The sequence below is a fragment of the Asterias amurensis genome, chromosome 6 (assembly GCF_032118995.1).
Source record: "Asterias amurensis chromosome 6, ASM3211899v1".
Classification (NCBI taxonomy): Eukaryota; Metazoa; Echinodermata; class Asteroidea; order Forcipulatida; family Asteriidae; genus Asterias; species Asterias amurensis.
The window spans coordinates 15,759,562-15,775,950 of record NC_092653.1 but is presented as its reverse complement, the minus strand read 5'-3'; the positions used below and the strand labels follow the sequence as shown (position 1 = coordinate 15,775,950).

Below are 16,389 nucleotides of genomic sequence, written 5' to 3'. Positions count from 1 at the left end.
AAAATGAACAATTGACTGCAAAACAGTATTTACAAGGGGAAGCTGGATGTTTGAAAAGTGGACAGTTTGTTTGCCATGTTGCATTCCTTTTTGTGTCATTTTATAACTAAATTACAGTTTGTCTGAGTGACACGACACAGCGTGTTGCTCTTGAAATTCACAGTTTTTCTATAAAAAAAACATGTTTAACAAGCAATATTAAAAACCTGCTATTGCGCAAAGCATTTTGGCCTTGGCCAAGTTCTCTCTTGGACCATTTTGTCAACATGAGGTCGATATTGGCTGGTGACCAACACATTTTTATTGTCATTTGTGATGAATGAATGTATGATTGGTGCAGTTTTGACCAATAAAATTCATTTAAATATTGTTAAAAACAAGTTGCTGAATTATTTTCTCATTATGTGTCTACACTTTGCTTAAAAATGGGCGTTCCACAACTAATATTAATACATTGTGAACAACTATAATTGTGGAAACAAATTAACTGATTGTTATGTAAACAGTTTGCACAATAATAGCTAATTTGGTACTTTACACATGATTTTGTAGAATTTAATCTTACAAAATGATGTGTAATTAAGTATACCCAATTATTGTGTAAACTGTTTACACAGCTACTTGGTTAAAAATCTTTTACACACAATTGTGTACACTTATCACACAACTGTTGTTTAAAAACTACACAACTGGGGTTGTGTAAACCGTTTACACAACAGTTGCTAGGTTCATATAGTAAACAGGGGTTGTGTAAAATTTTACACAAGTTGTGTAATATTTTTAACCAATTAATGTGTAAACCGTTTACACAACTAGTTGTGTAAAAAACTTTTACACATAATTGTGTACAATTATCACACAACTGTTGTTTAAAAACTACACAACTGGGGTTGTGTAAACCGTTTACACAACAGTTGCTAGGTTCATATAGTAAACAGGGGTTGTGTAAAATTTTACACAAGTTGTGTAAGATTTAACACAACCGAAATAACAGTGTGGGCCCAGCTCCATAAAGCATTAATTGAAGTAAACATTTCTGCTCTGCAAATTTCTTTGCTAAGCAAGATAATGAGTGGTGTATAAGTCATAGCAGTATAACTGTATGATAGTCTGGCCGGTAAGCTATTTCTGCTAACAGGATTTGTTTTTGCTTAGCAAGGTTTAGTGCTTACATGCTTTTTGAAATTGTGCCCAGGTGACCTCAATCCTCCAATATCCTCCTCTTCGTTGTCACTCCACACCACATTGTTTGAATGCCTGACCCAGTGAAAAGCAATTGTTATTTGGGCACAAGGCCCTCAGTCCTTTTGAATCCTTCATTTTTGCAAAGAGGGTGTAAATAGCATTTGGAGGGTCAGGGTTAATATAAGGGATGTCTGTTATCCCATATAAGGTGCTACATACATAATTTTTAGAATTTATTGCTCTTCTTTTTTATATTGCAAAACTCAAATAAAGTGATTCTCTTAAATTTGGCTAGGGGTGAGTTTGATCAGTCAGTTACTGTTATTGATGTGATTCTTGTTTGCAAGATGATGGCAGTGTGATTCACTGATCCCTGAATGTGTGTAGATTATTGGTACTTTTATGCCACTGGTTGCTTACACACTGCTTGGAGTGACGCATCACATGGCAAATCAACCCAGCCTGTACCCCACAGCCTGACACAATTCACAGTAGCTCCACCATCAGGCTGCCCAGGTGTCCAAGGCAGGGTTTCAACATCAGTTGCTCCATCCTTGCACTCCCAGGTGCCTTTAAAGATGAGGATAGACAACAAAGTGGCTATGTATAACTTTTTTCACCTTTCACCATTTTTAAATAAATGGAGATTCATAATCTGCTGTGACTGCACATAATTATCATGAACCCTTATGTCCAAACACTTGGTTGAGAATGCCTTGCCTGCAAATGTGTTACCACCATTATCTGTTATGACAAGACTCTTGTGATTTCAGTGAATACTAAAATCAAATATTTGGCACTCACCTTCTTCTTGAATATCATTGCAGTCAATCCAAATAGCACCTCCAAGATCATTGAAGAGGTACGACTGTTCCTCCAGACTATTTGGGGTGGCCATTGCGCCCCCGATCTCAATGCATTTATTTTTTGCATTAGCCCATTCAAGGTACTCATCAATAACCTTGTAGCAGTGATTTCCCCACTTGCTCCATCCTGAGGGGCAAGTTTTTTTGGCAGCCGTACGGAAACATCTCCCATTAGCTTTGTAATATCCAGGCATAAGATAAACAAAGATGAGAAAAAGCTTCACCATTTTCAAGTTTAGCGATGCCATTGCGTATAGGGCGCAAGATTTTGAATGAAACCTTGATATGTCTTTTTTTTCCAAGATTTTCCTAATAAGTTTTGACACTGCACAGTGTCACTGGACGCGTTCTACAAATTATCGATCAAAGTGTTTGCAACACAGTATTTGCTCTTAAGATACCGTATACCAGAAGTGTGCGCGCAAGATAATTTAATTAACAGTTCCAGCGTAGCACGCTGGAACAGGTATTGTTTTCAATGAAGGTTTTTTTTCTCTTCTGTTTAAGTGTTCGGTCAGCAGCCAAACACAAAACAATATTGGGTTCTGGTAAATTATGGTAGAATCAAAGAACAATACAGAGTGCATAAGGTATTTACATGGTAGAACCAAACCTAAAAAATCAACAAAAAAAAAGAGAGAAAAATAACTCCATAGGAACTTTTTAAAAATCTATGCAGCATTAGAGAGGTCTTCAAAAATCTAGCAAATTCTACACAAACTTTGACCCCGTTTGACCTTGCCTTCAGGTTTAAACAGGAAGTTGAAATTTAAAAAAATTCAAAACCTCAAGAACTACTCATGCTTTACTCATAACCTTTACATCAGGCTGTACAACAAGGTCCCTAATCCCTCTCAAACATTTCACAAAGAAATGTTACCATTTTAAATTTATCAAGAAAATTTTTTTTTTTTTACCCTTTTACCAATCCTGTATAGTGGTATACAGTAATACCTTAAGGTAGCACAACTCTCCTAAGTTTATGGATCACTGCCTGAGTTGAATGAAACTAATTGTATTTGCTTTAATTATAAAGTCAGCCAGCAGGGATCTGGTTTCATGTTCAGCGTTGCCATGGATTCCAATGGATACAAAACAACAAGATGAAAACCATTGAGCTACTTCACTCGTCAGTGTTACCAGGGCTTTAATTTAAGATAAAAATCCACAAGACTGCAGGGTTTGTAGCTCATTTATGTTTACTTGGCCAGTGAATTTGTTACGAGACAGGAGTCAAAATGAGAAGATACTATCTACATACATGTAGTTCCAAATTTGAGCTGTTTTTGAAATGAGAGGAGTTATCTCATTTTTCTTATTGGTAATACTTTGACGCTCAACAGAATTAAAGGATTCGGGTACTTTTTCAAAATGTCCACAGATTTACATTAAACTTACAGGGTTTTAGGATAATGATAGTGGAAAGCTTCCCTTCAAATATTACTAACTGAGGTTGTGTAGTTTTTGAGAAATGAGTAAAACAAGTCACAAAATAATTTTCGTCTCAAAAAGCATGTGAAATCCCATTAACCAGTTATGGTATTATTATTATTATTATATACCAAAACCATAGCATAATTGGTTAATACGTTTTTACATGCTAAAACTGAGACGAAAATTATTTGTTTTACTCATTTCTCAAAAACTTCAGCATCTCAGTAAGTAAAATTTCAAGGGAAGCTTTCTACTATCATAATCTTCAAACTGTGTTAGTTTAATGTAAATATGTGGACACTGTGTTTTTTGTTAGGAAAAAGTACATAGACCCTTTACAAGATATTTGTTTTATCGGTTTAAAATAAAAGTGGCAGCGAAATGATATTATTCAAAAACATATGAACTGCTGGACTTGTTCGATAGTAAGTTTTTGCCCAATGTTAAAATCACTTGCCTCTGGCCTGCTGTCCAGTGTTAATTTTGAGCTCTGGTGTTTCTAAGTGCCAAGGCTGACACTTGATCTTTATTTTATTACCAATCCTTTGATCAAATTTTAATTAGAAATGCAGTGGGTAGTTATTAGTCAAAAACATAAGACCGCTGGACTTGTACGATCATAAGTTTATTGGCCCAATGCTAAAACCACTGGCCTCTGGCATGCTGCCTGGTATTACTTTCAAGCCCTGGTGTTTCAAAATGCAAGACTGACTCTGGATCTTTATTTAACAAACAAGCTCGTGTTTTCGAGTTCTAGGAAGGTGTATGGTGTTATTTATCAGAAAGATGGTTGGCAAAAATACATAATTACAAAATATTCTTCGCCATTCAAATTTCCAAAACAAATTTGTTTGAAAATGCCATCCCTGTTTTTGGCTTTTATATGCACTGATATTTCTGACAAGTGACTCATCTAGCTTTGATTGCATCACAAATTTGATGGCCAAGACCACAGAGCAATATACAGATGTTACCAAGTGGAGGGTTTCAAAACACTGCTTTTCACATTAATGTTGTGAGCCGATCGCAAAATGGCATCCAGCTTGATGGAGCTTTGCTCTAATTTTTTTCAATAAATAACAAGAGGGTTTGAAGCCAAACTAAGATTTTGAGAATGAATTTGTTTTTTATTCACATTTACCAAACTTCTGTACTTGAAATAATTTGACATAATAATGAGTACAAATGCATGCTTCTATAACAATTCTTTTGCAACACTCAGAGAAAGTGTCTAAATGCATCTAACTAAGTTTCTATAATGAAGAAGAGATGGCACTTTCTTATTCTTTGTGTGATATTTTTACTTTATAATTTTTTTGTTTCCCCTTCTCTTCTGGCTGTAGAGTTCTGCATCGTGAATGAGTCGTTTGAGTTTTGGCAGAGAGGGGAGGAACAAGCCTTAAAGAGCTACACCATGAGGGAGGTGTTCAGTATGGACTCTACTGTACGCATTGACGCTATACAGAATCTCAGTGAGTACAATAATGAAGTGGGATTTTATTTATTTCATACACACTAACAGGAACATTACAGAATTGGTTTTTGTTAACAAAACAGTTGTTGGCAGTGTAAGCACTTTATGTAATCCACCATATACATAAACTGACAAACCTGTAGAAGTTTGAGATCGATCGTCCACAAGAAAATAGTGAAACACCGATTACACATTTTGCATGACATCGATTAAAAAGAATGTGAATAAAATTCTGACTGAGCAATAAACTCCAAGTGGAAAATTAGTTTTTTAAATTTCTCATCAACCATGATATTTCCTACAGATATATTTCATGGGATGTTTTGTACTATCGTCATCATTGGACCGTGTAAGTTTTATATAAATCTGTGATCTTAGAGGAGTTTTTTTCTTACCAATTATTTAATGTTCCTTTAAGTTATCAAGCAATAAACCACATCTGGAGGTGGCAGGTCCACATCCTGTGTGTTTTATGCTTCTCTCTCTTTTAAACCTCTTTCCACTTGACTGGGGCAGATTTCACAAAGAGCTAGGATTGATATCTTAACTGTGTATCAAATCTTAAAGGCAGTGGACACAATTGATAATTACTCAAAATAATTATTAGCATAAAACCTTACTTGGTAACGAGTAATGGGGAGCTGTTGATAGTATAAAACATTGTGGGAAACGGCTCCCTCTGAAGTAAAGTAGTTTTTGAGAAAGAAGTAATTTTCCACAAATTTGATTTCGAGACCTCGGATTTAGAATTTGAGGTCTCGAAATCAAGCATCTGAAAGCACACAACCTCGTGTGACAAGGGTATTTTTTATTTCATTATTATCTCGCAACTATGATGCGATGACCTATTGAGCTCAAGTTTTCACAGGTTTGTTATTTTATGCGTATGTTGAGATACAGCAAGTGAGAAGACTGGTCTTTGACTATTACCAATAGTGTCCAGTGTCTTTAATTGCTATAAAGCAAAGTGTGACGTCACAATACAAATCACTATGGTGATATTGCCAACTCATCTTAAAATATAGCTTTAGTGCTTTGGGAGAATCAATCCTACTTCTGTATACCTGTTTATATAGGTGTGTGTTCTGATAGTCATTTAGCCTTTGAGGCAGACTCTGCTAGGGTTGAAACTTCAGGCCACTCCTTTATTTTTGCATGTCTGCCAAAGGTCCTGTTAGTTGGTGAGCAGTTTGCAAAAGCTAAAATTCTAATTTCTCAAATAATTAACTCATTCCAATTTTCCCTCCATCAGGCAAATTCTACAGTAACTCAGTCGTGGAAGCACTCCTGATCTGTGCAATGACCCAGACGAGAACGTGCGTGCAGTTGCCGCTCTGTCCCTTGCCCAGGTCGCAGAACCGAGCAATAAGTACGCCATAAAACGCATGATGCATCTACTGAAGGACAAAGACAGGCTGGTCAGAGAAGGTGGTTGCCTAGCCCTGGGGCATATCAAGGCATCCGAGGCTGCTTCAGAACTTGTCAACCTCTGGTAAGTTGAGTAGTTATAGTCGGGCACACTGGGAGGGGAAAATTTAGGAAGAAAACCCACAAGACTGTGTGTTTGTTCATTTAGATGATCTTCCCATGAGGGAAATCGGCAAACTCCCACAACAGGATATAAACGACAAGCTGACAGCAGCCAATCTCTCTCATGCAAACAATGGTTTACGTCTATGATTTTGAATTGCATAAAATCAAGATAATTGTTGACGACAATACTTTTGTTCATTTTGAAAACATCAGTGAGCTAATGGGGGATTCGAACCAACACACTTGTAGAAAAGCATCACACATAGGATTAAAACTGCCTCTAGCTACTGGACCAGCTCGGTGGTCTAGTGGTAAGACATCTGCTCTAGCAATGCAAAGGTCATGTGTTCAAATCCCACCTGAGAGATTTTGCCTGTGGATTTTGTTCACTCTGTGGAGTGTGTATCAAAGTTGCAACCTCTTTCCCTCTGTAGGTATGTAGCAAGCCTTTGTCTTTCCTACAGATATTATTGTAAATGTGCCACCAGTTTGTCTGACCTGTTGGGTTGATTTCAAAAAGAGCTAAGACCGACCTTAAAGGAACACGTTGCCTTGGAATGGTTGAGTTGGTCTTTGAAAGGCGTTTTGTAACCGTTTGTTATAAAATGTTTATGGTTAGAAAGATGTTATAAAAGTAGAATACAATGATCTACACAAATATGCCTCGAAATTGCGTGGTTTTCTTTTTACCTCGTCCAATAACACGGTCGGCCATAAGAGGCTGACCGTGATAGTTCGCGACGTAAAAAGAAAACCGTGCAATTTTGAGTGATACTTGTGTGGATTATTATATTCTACTTTTAAAACATCTTTCTAACCATATACATTTCATAACAAACAGTTTCAAACGCTTTTTATAGACCAACTCCTCCGATCCAAGGCAACGTGTTCCTTTAACCGGTTTATAATAACTGTGTATCATTGCTAAGCAAAGTACGCCACAATATAAACCACTATGGTGATTTTTATTCTTGATTAAATCCAACTTTAGACAGCACAATATTCTTCACAAAGTTTTCTTTTATTCATTGCTTTATGAAGGGGAATTAATTTACAATCATACTACAAGCAAATAACACAAGTGTGTCACTAAATTAAAGCTTTCCATGTTCCAATAAACAATTGAAAATTTCCCCCGATTATGGAAACTTTTTCCCTGTTATGATGAATGTAACTGAGTGATTTTTGTCTGGACAAAATCTCTGACTGCAAGGTGCAAATAATGGCAGCTCTGGGGCCGATTTCACTAAACTTTAAATCAATTGCAAACAGCTAATACCCATCGCAAATCGCGAAATCAGTGACAAGACAGATTTAAAAAACTGATTTCACTAAAGTCGGACGTTTTGAAATCAATCGCAAGCCCAACTAAAATAGGCAAATTTGCGAACGATTTTTGCGGGTGCTCTTGAGTAGACGCAAAACTCAATTCCATCATAAAAGTCAATGGCAATGCATCTGCTGTACATGAATAACGCTGGTGCTCCGCATGCAAAAGAGAACTTTTTTTCTGGTGCTCCGCATGCAAAAGAGAACTTTTTTTCTGTAACAGAACAAACCCATCAGATATTTATAATATTAAATAATGCAGGCTCGCTGTGTGTAGTTGTTTATGTTGGCACAGTTAATTTTTTTGTTTTTTAGTATTTTGATCACATGCACATTGTGTGGTTACGATAAACTGCAAGATAGCAGTGTTTTTTATTATTTTTCTGACGTATTAACTACCATTGTGTTTACATCACTCACAGACAAGCATAGTCGTAAGTTTTCCTTTATTTATGATTCTTCATTTGATTGTCTAACTGCAATTGACAAATTGGCTGTATTTGCTCTTTGCTAAACTTTGTTTGATGGTTAAAAGTGGCTGGTTTCAGATTAAACCTATAGCTATAGCGCTTTTTTGCGTCCCAACCAACAAGGCTGTTTTCAACGTGTTTTCTTGAAAAAATGACGGACGACTTTTTTAGTCGTCATGCAAAACTGCCGCGATGATGGGTCAAAGGTCAAATAATCCTGCGAGAGCCTCGTTCAAGGTTAAGGTTTTTATGTAAATCCATCGTAAAAAAATCTGTCGAAAAAATACCTTAGTGAAATCGAAAATGCAGCCCGTCACAACTGCGATGGATTTTGTGGTTTGTGTAGTGTTGCGTTCAATGTAGCGATGATAGCAAAACAAAGTTTAGTGAAATCGGCCCCAGGGTTTACAATTGAAATACTGTACATGCATGCACCTAAAGATCGACTTTTAAAATGAAATAACTCAAACTATATCCCGGTATATTTTGTGTTCAGTTATATTACTTGGTCATAAGTGTGAAGTTTTCCTCCCTGTAATTTTTTTTTTAAACTTGATCGGTAAAAACTAGCCCCACCCCTCTCCCCACCTTCCACCCACCCCCTTTGATTTTGGAACTAGTGTTTTTTCCTGCCATTGGTGGCGCCTGCATGGTATCCAGAAAGTGTCCAAATAGAAATGAAAAGTGAAATCAACACTGAAGTACCAGTGCCTCAGAAAACCAGTGTCAAACCAGTCCGTGTCGCGGCATATTTTCTGTCACAACACGGCCCTGATGAAGGTTGTTTGTCTTCGTTGCTAGGCATTTTCCATTGTCTTGTTTGGATCCAGTCCACAGTTTGATGTCGCAGTGCTGTTATGATGGTTGCTTTGGGCCTTTTTCAAGAAACTCTGCATTTATGCACAGTGTGATGTTGATCAAATTTAGTTTTTACATCATTTAAGATAATTTTTGTTAAGTCTCATGCAATTTTATCACCACACACTTTTTTACCTTTCTATGTATATCAAAAGAACATTAATATTAATTTCATTCAACTTGATGTTTTAGTGTGTGCTGTTAATAAAAAAACTTAATAATTACAGTCACTGTTAATTAATATACAATTGTTCATACTGCTTAAGACAAGTAATCATTACAAATGCACTGTGTTTCACAAACCATCTTTTTGCATACATTCATGTTCCAGGTTTTTTATTTATTTTTATTTTTACTGTTTTGGGCATTTTGTCTATGAGATTTTTGTTTAAAGGAATTACTTCGTCGTGAATTTTGTCTTTTTTTCTTTTAAAGAGCCAATAAAGGATGATCTCAACATGTCAACTATTACCTTTTTATGGCCAAATAGACATCGCAGATACCGCTAAATATCTCGAGTCAAAAATGCACCCGGCCGCGCGGCTTTTTCAGCCGAGAGTCAAAAACGGCTTATCTATAATGACCCTGGACGCCAGTGATGATTTTCCCCTATTGGTTCTGAACACAGTTCTCCAGCTTTGGCATTTCCACACCAACTAGCCGCCACTGATGTCACGATTCCTTTGTTGCGCGGGTTTGTTTGACCCCATGTTTTTCAAAAATTTGGCTTGGAGCGTTCTGGAGAAAACCCATTTTTACCATCTTTTAACGTGAGGTAAGAGACCCGTTGTATTTTTTATGTTTCCTGGATGGACTGCAGCTGTTAGAAAACTGTAATATCTATATATTTGAGCTCATCCTTTATTGGCTGTTTAAGATCACATTGAGTGATGTGGGCAGTTTCACTTTCATAACGTACTCTGGTAGTACTTAAACCATTTGTAATGATTCTCTGTCGAGGGGTAAATTAAACTTAGATGCACCACACTAGTACATGCATCTATAGCCCTTTTCACACTCTTATCCCTGGTGAATACAGCCCAGGATAGGCTCCGGTTACCCCTGCGCTCTTTCACACTGGCCACGCCTACAATGTAGGTCCTTATTCCACAGGGCTCCAGCTGCACGTTTCAAGAATACCCTGGGATTTACGGCTTACCCCCTACATGTACTGCAGAGTAGGGGTGGCTTATCCCTGGGGTACATGTATGCCCAATTCCCGAGGCAGACCAGGGGTAAAGCAATCATAGTGTGAAAAGGCTGGCCGTTATTCCCAGGGGGGCAACCCCAGGATTCCCCGGGGGGGAAACTCCGGGGAATGGAGAAGTGTGAAAAGGGCTTATATCGTGACAAATACCTGATACCTAGGACATGGGCATGTTTAAACTTGCGATATAAACACGGTGAGGAGTGTTTAAACACAGTATAAGGAAATCAAGTCAAAAGAGGGCGCTATCAGATGATTGCACGGAGCCCGTAAATTTATTTTGGCTCACATAAGTTTCCAGCTGATATAGTGTGAAACTTTAGCACACAAGTTCTAATCTTGCTCAAGAAGCAATTTTATGCTCATTGGGATAGAAAGGTGAGACCAGCTGAGGCTAAACTGTCGGATTTGTTCCCAACCTTTAAAGGATTTTGGATGTTTGTAACAAAAGGTTTTTATGAATGGGAATAAATAATAGATTGTTGACGACCGTTCAAGACTGAGTCTTGAACGGTCGTTTCAAACCCTGCTTGGCTCAGTCCCTTATCGCCCCGCCTCAACCCTGCTGGTATCAAACAGCTCATTTAAGACCTCATCGCCTTCTCTTATATTCCAAGGTGATTTATGACTAAATGCTCAACATTTTCATTGGTAGTGAATTGCTCTTTGATTTGGGATTACAAATTTGACCAGAAACCATTGACAGATATTGTGTTTGTTACAAGTTGGAAACATTATGCATACACTAACATCTACAATTTTTACTTTAAATTTTAAATTAAATAATTACAGAACTTTAACTTTTTACTGCAATCTTTCATACACTGCTATGATGATTTACTGAGAAAGTAAAGATGAGAAAATGCACTTGGTTTCACCAACCATCTCGTGCCAGTTATTATTTTGTGTGACATGTTTTCCATGTGTGCAAAATATTGGTATTTTCATGAGGAGTGTTGATTTTGGTTTGGTTGCAATCATCGGTGTAAGGGTAACCCCCATATTATTATTCTTTATCCCTGATGTAAATTTAACATCTATTACATGACAAGTGTTAATATTCACTGTCACTGATACAAATGAGTTCCATAAAAAGAAGTGCAAGTTGGTGTGATTAATCTTGATCTCGAAGTTCTCTTATTATACAGGCATGTCAGTTTTCAGGGGATTGGCTTTTTTTTTTCATTTTTTTTTTTTTTCATTTTTAAAAATTCTAATATCCAATAGAGCACTCAAAAACACTGTATTAAGTTTTTGTCTCCAAAGCATTTTCCTGTTTTTATTGAATTTGGACAACAAAGTTGCATGTCTGATAATATTAATCATTGGCCTATACCAGTACCAATCCCCCAGAAGAATATTTCCATCAGAAATACTGTGTACATGTAGTTGCTCTTATTGACTGGTTATATTTATCATAATAGATAAAACTTGGGATAGAAGGTCTGAGTAGGATTCTACAATCTCTGTTTAGGGACTGTATAAAAAATAGTACAGATTTTATTTTCTTCTCCTCCCCCCCCCCCCCATATAACAATCACATAATTGAAGAAAAAAGAAGATAAATATTTATATTGATTAATAGATATAAGTTTAAATATAGTGAGCCGGAATTTTGTTTTGAATCAGAATCACATATCGTTACAGGGCTTGAATTTGGGTGAAAAATAAATTCACAAGACCACAGGGTTGGTAGCTCAGAATGTTCACTGGATCACAATCAAAATGAGAAAAGGCTTTTATTATCTAAACTGCTTTTAATTGAACAACACCAAGTGAAGATTAACAACAATTTAGGTCCTTTCTCATTTGTTGTAGGTATACTTTGATATTCAACAGAATTGAAAGACGTTTATTAGACTCAAAAGTCATCATTTAAACATCACTTTTTTTTGAATTTACAGTTATTTCACAGTGAGGTATTTTTGACTCCAAGCCCTTGATTTATTTCAGTTTACTGGCCCATTACTAAAATCACTGGCCTCAGGTCGGCCATTAAGTGTCAATTTCAATCCCTGTTGGATACTGATGATGTTATTGTGATTCTTAGTGTGTGTAGATTATTGGTACTTTTATGCCACTGATTTCTTACACACTGCTGGGGACATCACATCACATTGCCAACCATACCAGCCTGTAGCCCACAGCAAACCACAATTCCAAGCAGCTCCACCATAAGGCTCCCCATCTACCCAATTCCTGAAGTCAACATCAGTTGCTCCATCCTTGCACTCCCAGGTGCCTTTAAAGATAAGGATGGACAACAAAGTGGACTCAATGTAACCTTGTTCATCTTTGGAATGACAAGTTGTCTTTTTTAAATAAATGGAGATTTGTAATCTGCTTTGATTGCACAACAACTGAACACATTTCACAATTGGATTGCAATAGTGTCACAAATTGTCAACAATCCTCTCTGTTCAGCTAATGAGATAAAACAAAAAAGTTGAAATGCCCGAAACTAAATGAGATAATATAATTAGCTGTTGCAGAATAAAAGGTCATGCGGTTTTAAATTCAAATAAAATAGTCAATGACCTAGAGCAAGCGGTCTTTTTTGAAGGCTAAAATGGAAAATTTAATTTGAAAATCATCAGAGATTGGAAACATTAGCCATTCATAGAGGAGTGTAGGATATGTGATGTCATGTTAAATCCAACGATCAAATCCTTTTTTTATTTGATTCAGTGTTTTTCTGAAATTGTGCATTCTATTCGGTATCCCAAGATCAAGCAAGATCAAGTTTGTTGGAAAAATTACACACTGTGGTTGAATAATGTAAAGTTAAAAAAGACATTGGAAAATGAAGCATAAATAACACCTAGACATTGAACTCTCATTATGGAAGTATGCCTTGCCTATCACCATCATTATCTGATATGTCCAGACACTTGTGATTTCAGTGAATACTAAAATCAAACATTTAGCACTCACCTTCTTCTTGAATATCATTGCAGTCAATCCAAATAGTATCAGATACAAGATCCAAGAGGTGTGACTCCTCCTCCAGAGTATTTGGTGTGGCCATCATGCCCCCGATCTCAATGCATTTATCTTTTGCATTAGCCCATTGAAGGTGCTCAATAACCTTGTAGCAGTGATTTTTCCAATTGCTCCATCCTGCGGGACAAGTTTCTTTTGCAACTCTACGGAGACATCTCCCGTTAGCTTTGTGTTGACTTAGCGCGCAGACAAGTAAAATGCTGACCTTCAGCGCACGGAGCATTGCCATTATTTAAACCTTTTTTTTTTCTTCCAATTTTTCCCAAATTTTCATCAATGGTTGTTCAGGAGCAAATAAAAACCTGTCGTCTCAAAACGAAACTGAAGCGCAATCTTTCAGTGATTTATTTGTTACCAGTTTTTACCTCAGATTTGGTATTAGCTTATGGGTGATAGAAGGTAGCGTTTCATTAATTATGCAAGTGCAGCTTTAGAATACAAAGGATTTTTTGGCAAAGTAATACACAACCTTGGTGGTTTACTATTGTTGCCATTTATTGACTATCCGCGCGTGATACCTTGGCTCCTGCAGGATCGTGTGCCGATGCTTGCCTCCGTTAACGGAAGGTTTGTAAAGGATACCAGTTTTTCATCCGTCATGTAAGCAGTTTTTCCGATAGTCAGGCCTAAAAAATAACCCACAGCACACCTACAACAATTGCCGTGGTGCCCTGTGTTTTTTGATGTGGTGCCCTTTGCAATGGTTTAGTACAATATTGAAACTTTCCTCATAGAGAAGTGCCCCTTATCAGAGGAAAAGTATTGTGCCCCTTCAAGAACAAAATTCAAGGCCTGAATAGTTGTGACAGAAACCGCTAAAACAGTCTGTCAATAATATGAATTATATCAATGGACATGTGGGCTTAAATTTAAAAAAGCTTGAGCTGATTCATCTGTTGGGTTCTAAAGTGTTTTTGTTTTTAACCCACCCTCAAATTTCCAGCAAAAATGGATGGAAAAGGTTTTTCAATCCAATAGGGGCAAAATATATCAACTCCAATTTCTTTCTTTATTTAAGCCTGCATGTCCATGTTGAAATACTTTTGACTTGTCTCGGGTATTGTAGGAAATAAAATTTTAAAAATTCAAGAAGTGGTTGCCAAAACATCCAGAACGGTAATGTCAACTTGTAAATAACTTATTTGAATACACAATCAAGGTTTCAATGGAACATTTCAAGCTGAAAGTTTTTTGTCGCTGCTGTTGCCATGGTTTCAAGCGGCTGGTAATGAATACCAGCTACATGATGACGCAGCATCAAATTACACAAACAAACTCATTTTTTTCAGTAGATGTAGTCCTATTGAAAATAATAGTAAAAAAATAAGTCTCTAAGCTCATGTTGAAATAAGTGTTACTGTGCGTGATATCCTTCAAGTTAATTTTTTTTTCAACATCCCAAAGAATTTGTTGATGTGATATTTCAAATAATGCTCTGTAATTTTGTACTTTTAATTCTCAGTTTATTCCTGAGTTCTATTGGTATTCATCCAAAACGGCATGTGACTTGTATTGCTGACTGGTGCAGAAATCTTTTTAGGAACGAACAGACCCATTTGTTTCCCTATCTCATGGCATCATGTTTTTAATCTCATTCTGAAAGAGTATCAAATTAATGGTGTTTTAGTTATGCCATTTGAACATGCAGTTTTAGATACATTGGAGAACGAGTGCATCACGAGTGCATCACTGCAACATCTGATCCCTATAAAAGAGTCCAGCATCTCCAACACTCTTCAGTCTCTTGACATGCCTGACGATGACTAGAGCAGGCCAGTCAAGTTGTTGAGTCCAATAATTACTTGTGTTGGTGAAGTAATTCCCAAGAAGTCCCCTTGATCCACTAGGCTAATAGGTAGTCCAGGGGTCAATTGGCAAAGAGTTTCAAGACTAGTCCAACTTAGGACTAGTCCTAGGATCCTAGGACTAGTCCAAGACTAGTCCTAAGTTGGACTACCTAAGTAGGATTAACTAACTTAGGACTAGTCCTAGGAGACATTAAACACTTAGGCTGGTCCTTAGTAAGGACGAGTAACTTGTCCTAACTGGAGACGAGACCTTAACTTGTAGGATCACCAATCTCTGCCTACTTTGCAAGTGCCAAATTTCTGCGTAAGCTGTACTGTGAGAGAAAAATGCCCAGTAGCGTGGAGTACGCAACAATGTCAAGAAAAAAATTCCCTGCTAACCCATGAAACATGTTTTAAATACATTAAAATCTATTTAGCTAAAACGGTAATCAGAGCTGTGAATCTGGGTCCAGATCAAAATTACACCAAAATGCACACAATAAAGTCTAGACTTACAAAAATGTACCAAATTTTATGCTGCATTATTACTAATAATGCAGCATAAAATTACGCAAACAAATTTTTTAAAGGATTAGAAACTCTCAACCTAAAGGGGGAACCAAATACTGAAACACTAAAGAAAAGAATGAACAGATAGTAAAGGCTATCTATTTCCCTTTTGTTTTTGGATTAAATCGACCCAGAATATGTATGTTGTTAACTCCCTTTAAATGCCCTCTGTATTTTGGGTTTTTAACAAACATTGCTCAGCTTTGTGAAACTTTTTGAAAGTCTGTTTATTGAGAAAACAATAAGGCCAAGTAAAATAAATAACATGTAGCTCGTCCCCGCCCGCCTCGATTTTGGCGGCCGCAGCGATTTTTTGTTTTTTGTTATTTAAAATATTTAAAAAATTTAAAAAAATGTTTTCAAAAAATGAAGTCAATTTACATATTATTGATAGCTATTTCAATTGTACCCTTCATTTTTATTGAACAATTTCATCATCTTTCTTACATGTAGGCCTACAAACGCATAATGAGAAACTTGGTACTTTGAAACGTTTTGCCCTTCACGTTTGCATGCTACAGTTATATGCACCAGGGCGTGATGCCGCACACACAAAATAACTTTGGAGCAAAAGCAAGAGTAACTGTTTGGAAAGAATAACAATGTATCAAAATAGACACAGAAACACACACAGAATTTCAGGACATACAGAACATACTCCAGCGAGTAT

At 36.8% G+C, this 16,389-nt stretch overlaps 1 protein-coding gene across 5 annotated transcripts in view; it reads left to right on the top strand.

Moving 5' to 3' along the window:
- Nucleotides 1-16,389, top strand: part of LOC139939009 (uncharacterized) — a 111,088-nt gene that overhangs the window by 25,015 nt on the left and 69,684 nt on the right. The window contains exons 4-6 of one of the 5 annotated variants that reach the window (XM_071934716.1): nt 4,829-4,957; nt 5,264-5,308; nt 6,212-6,451. The exons of 2 other annotated variants lie outside the window; for them this stretch is intronic. In XM_071934716.1, coding sequence (XP_071790817.1) covers nt 4,829-4,957; nt 5,264-5,308; nt 6,212-6,339 — 302 coding nt within the window. In that variant the 3' untranslated portion in view covers nt 6,340-6,451. The remainder of the gene's footprint in view (nt 1-4,828; nt 4,958-5,263; nt 5,309-6,211; nt 6,452-16,389) is intronic. 2 more of the 5 variants (XM_071934718.1, XM_071934719.1) reach the window with 2 other exon arrangements.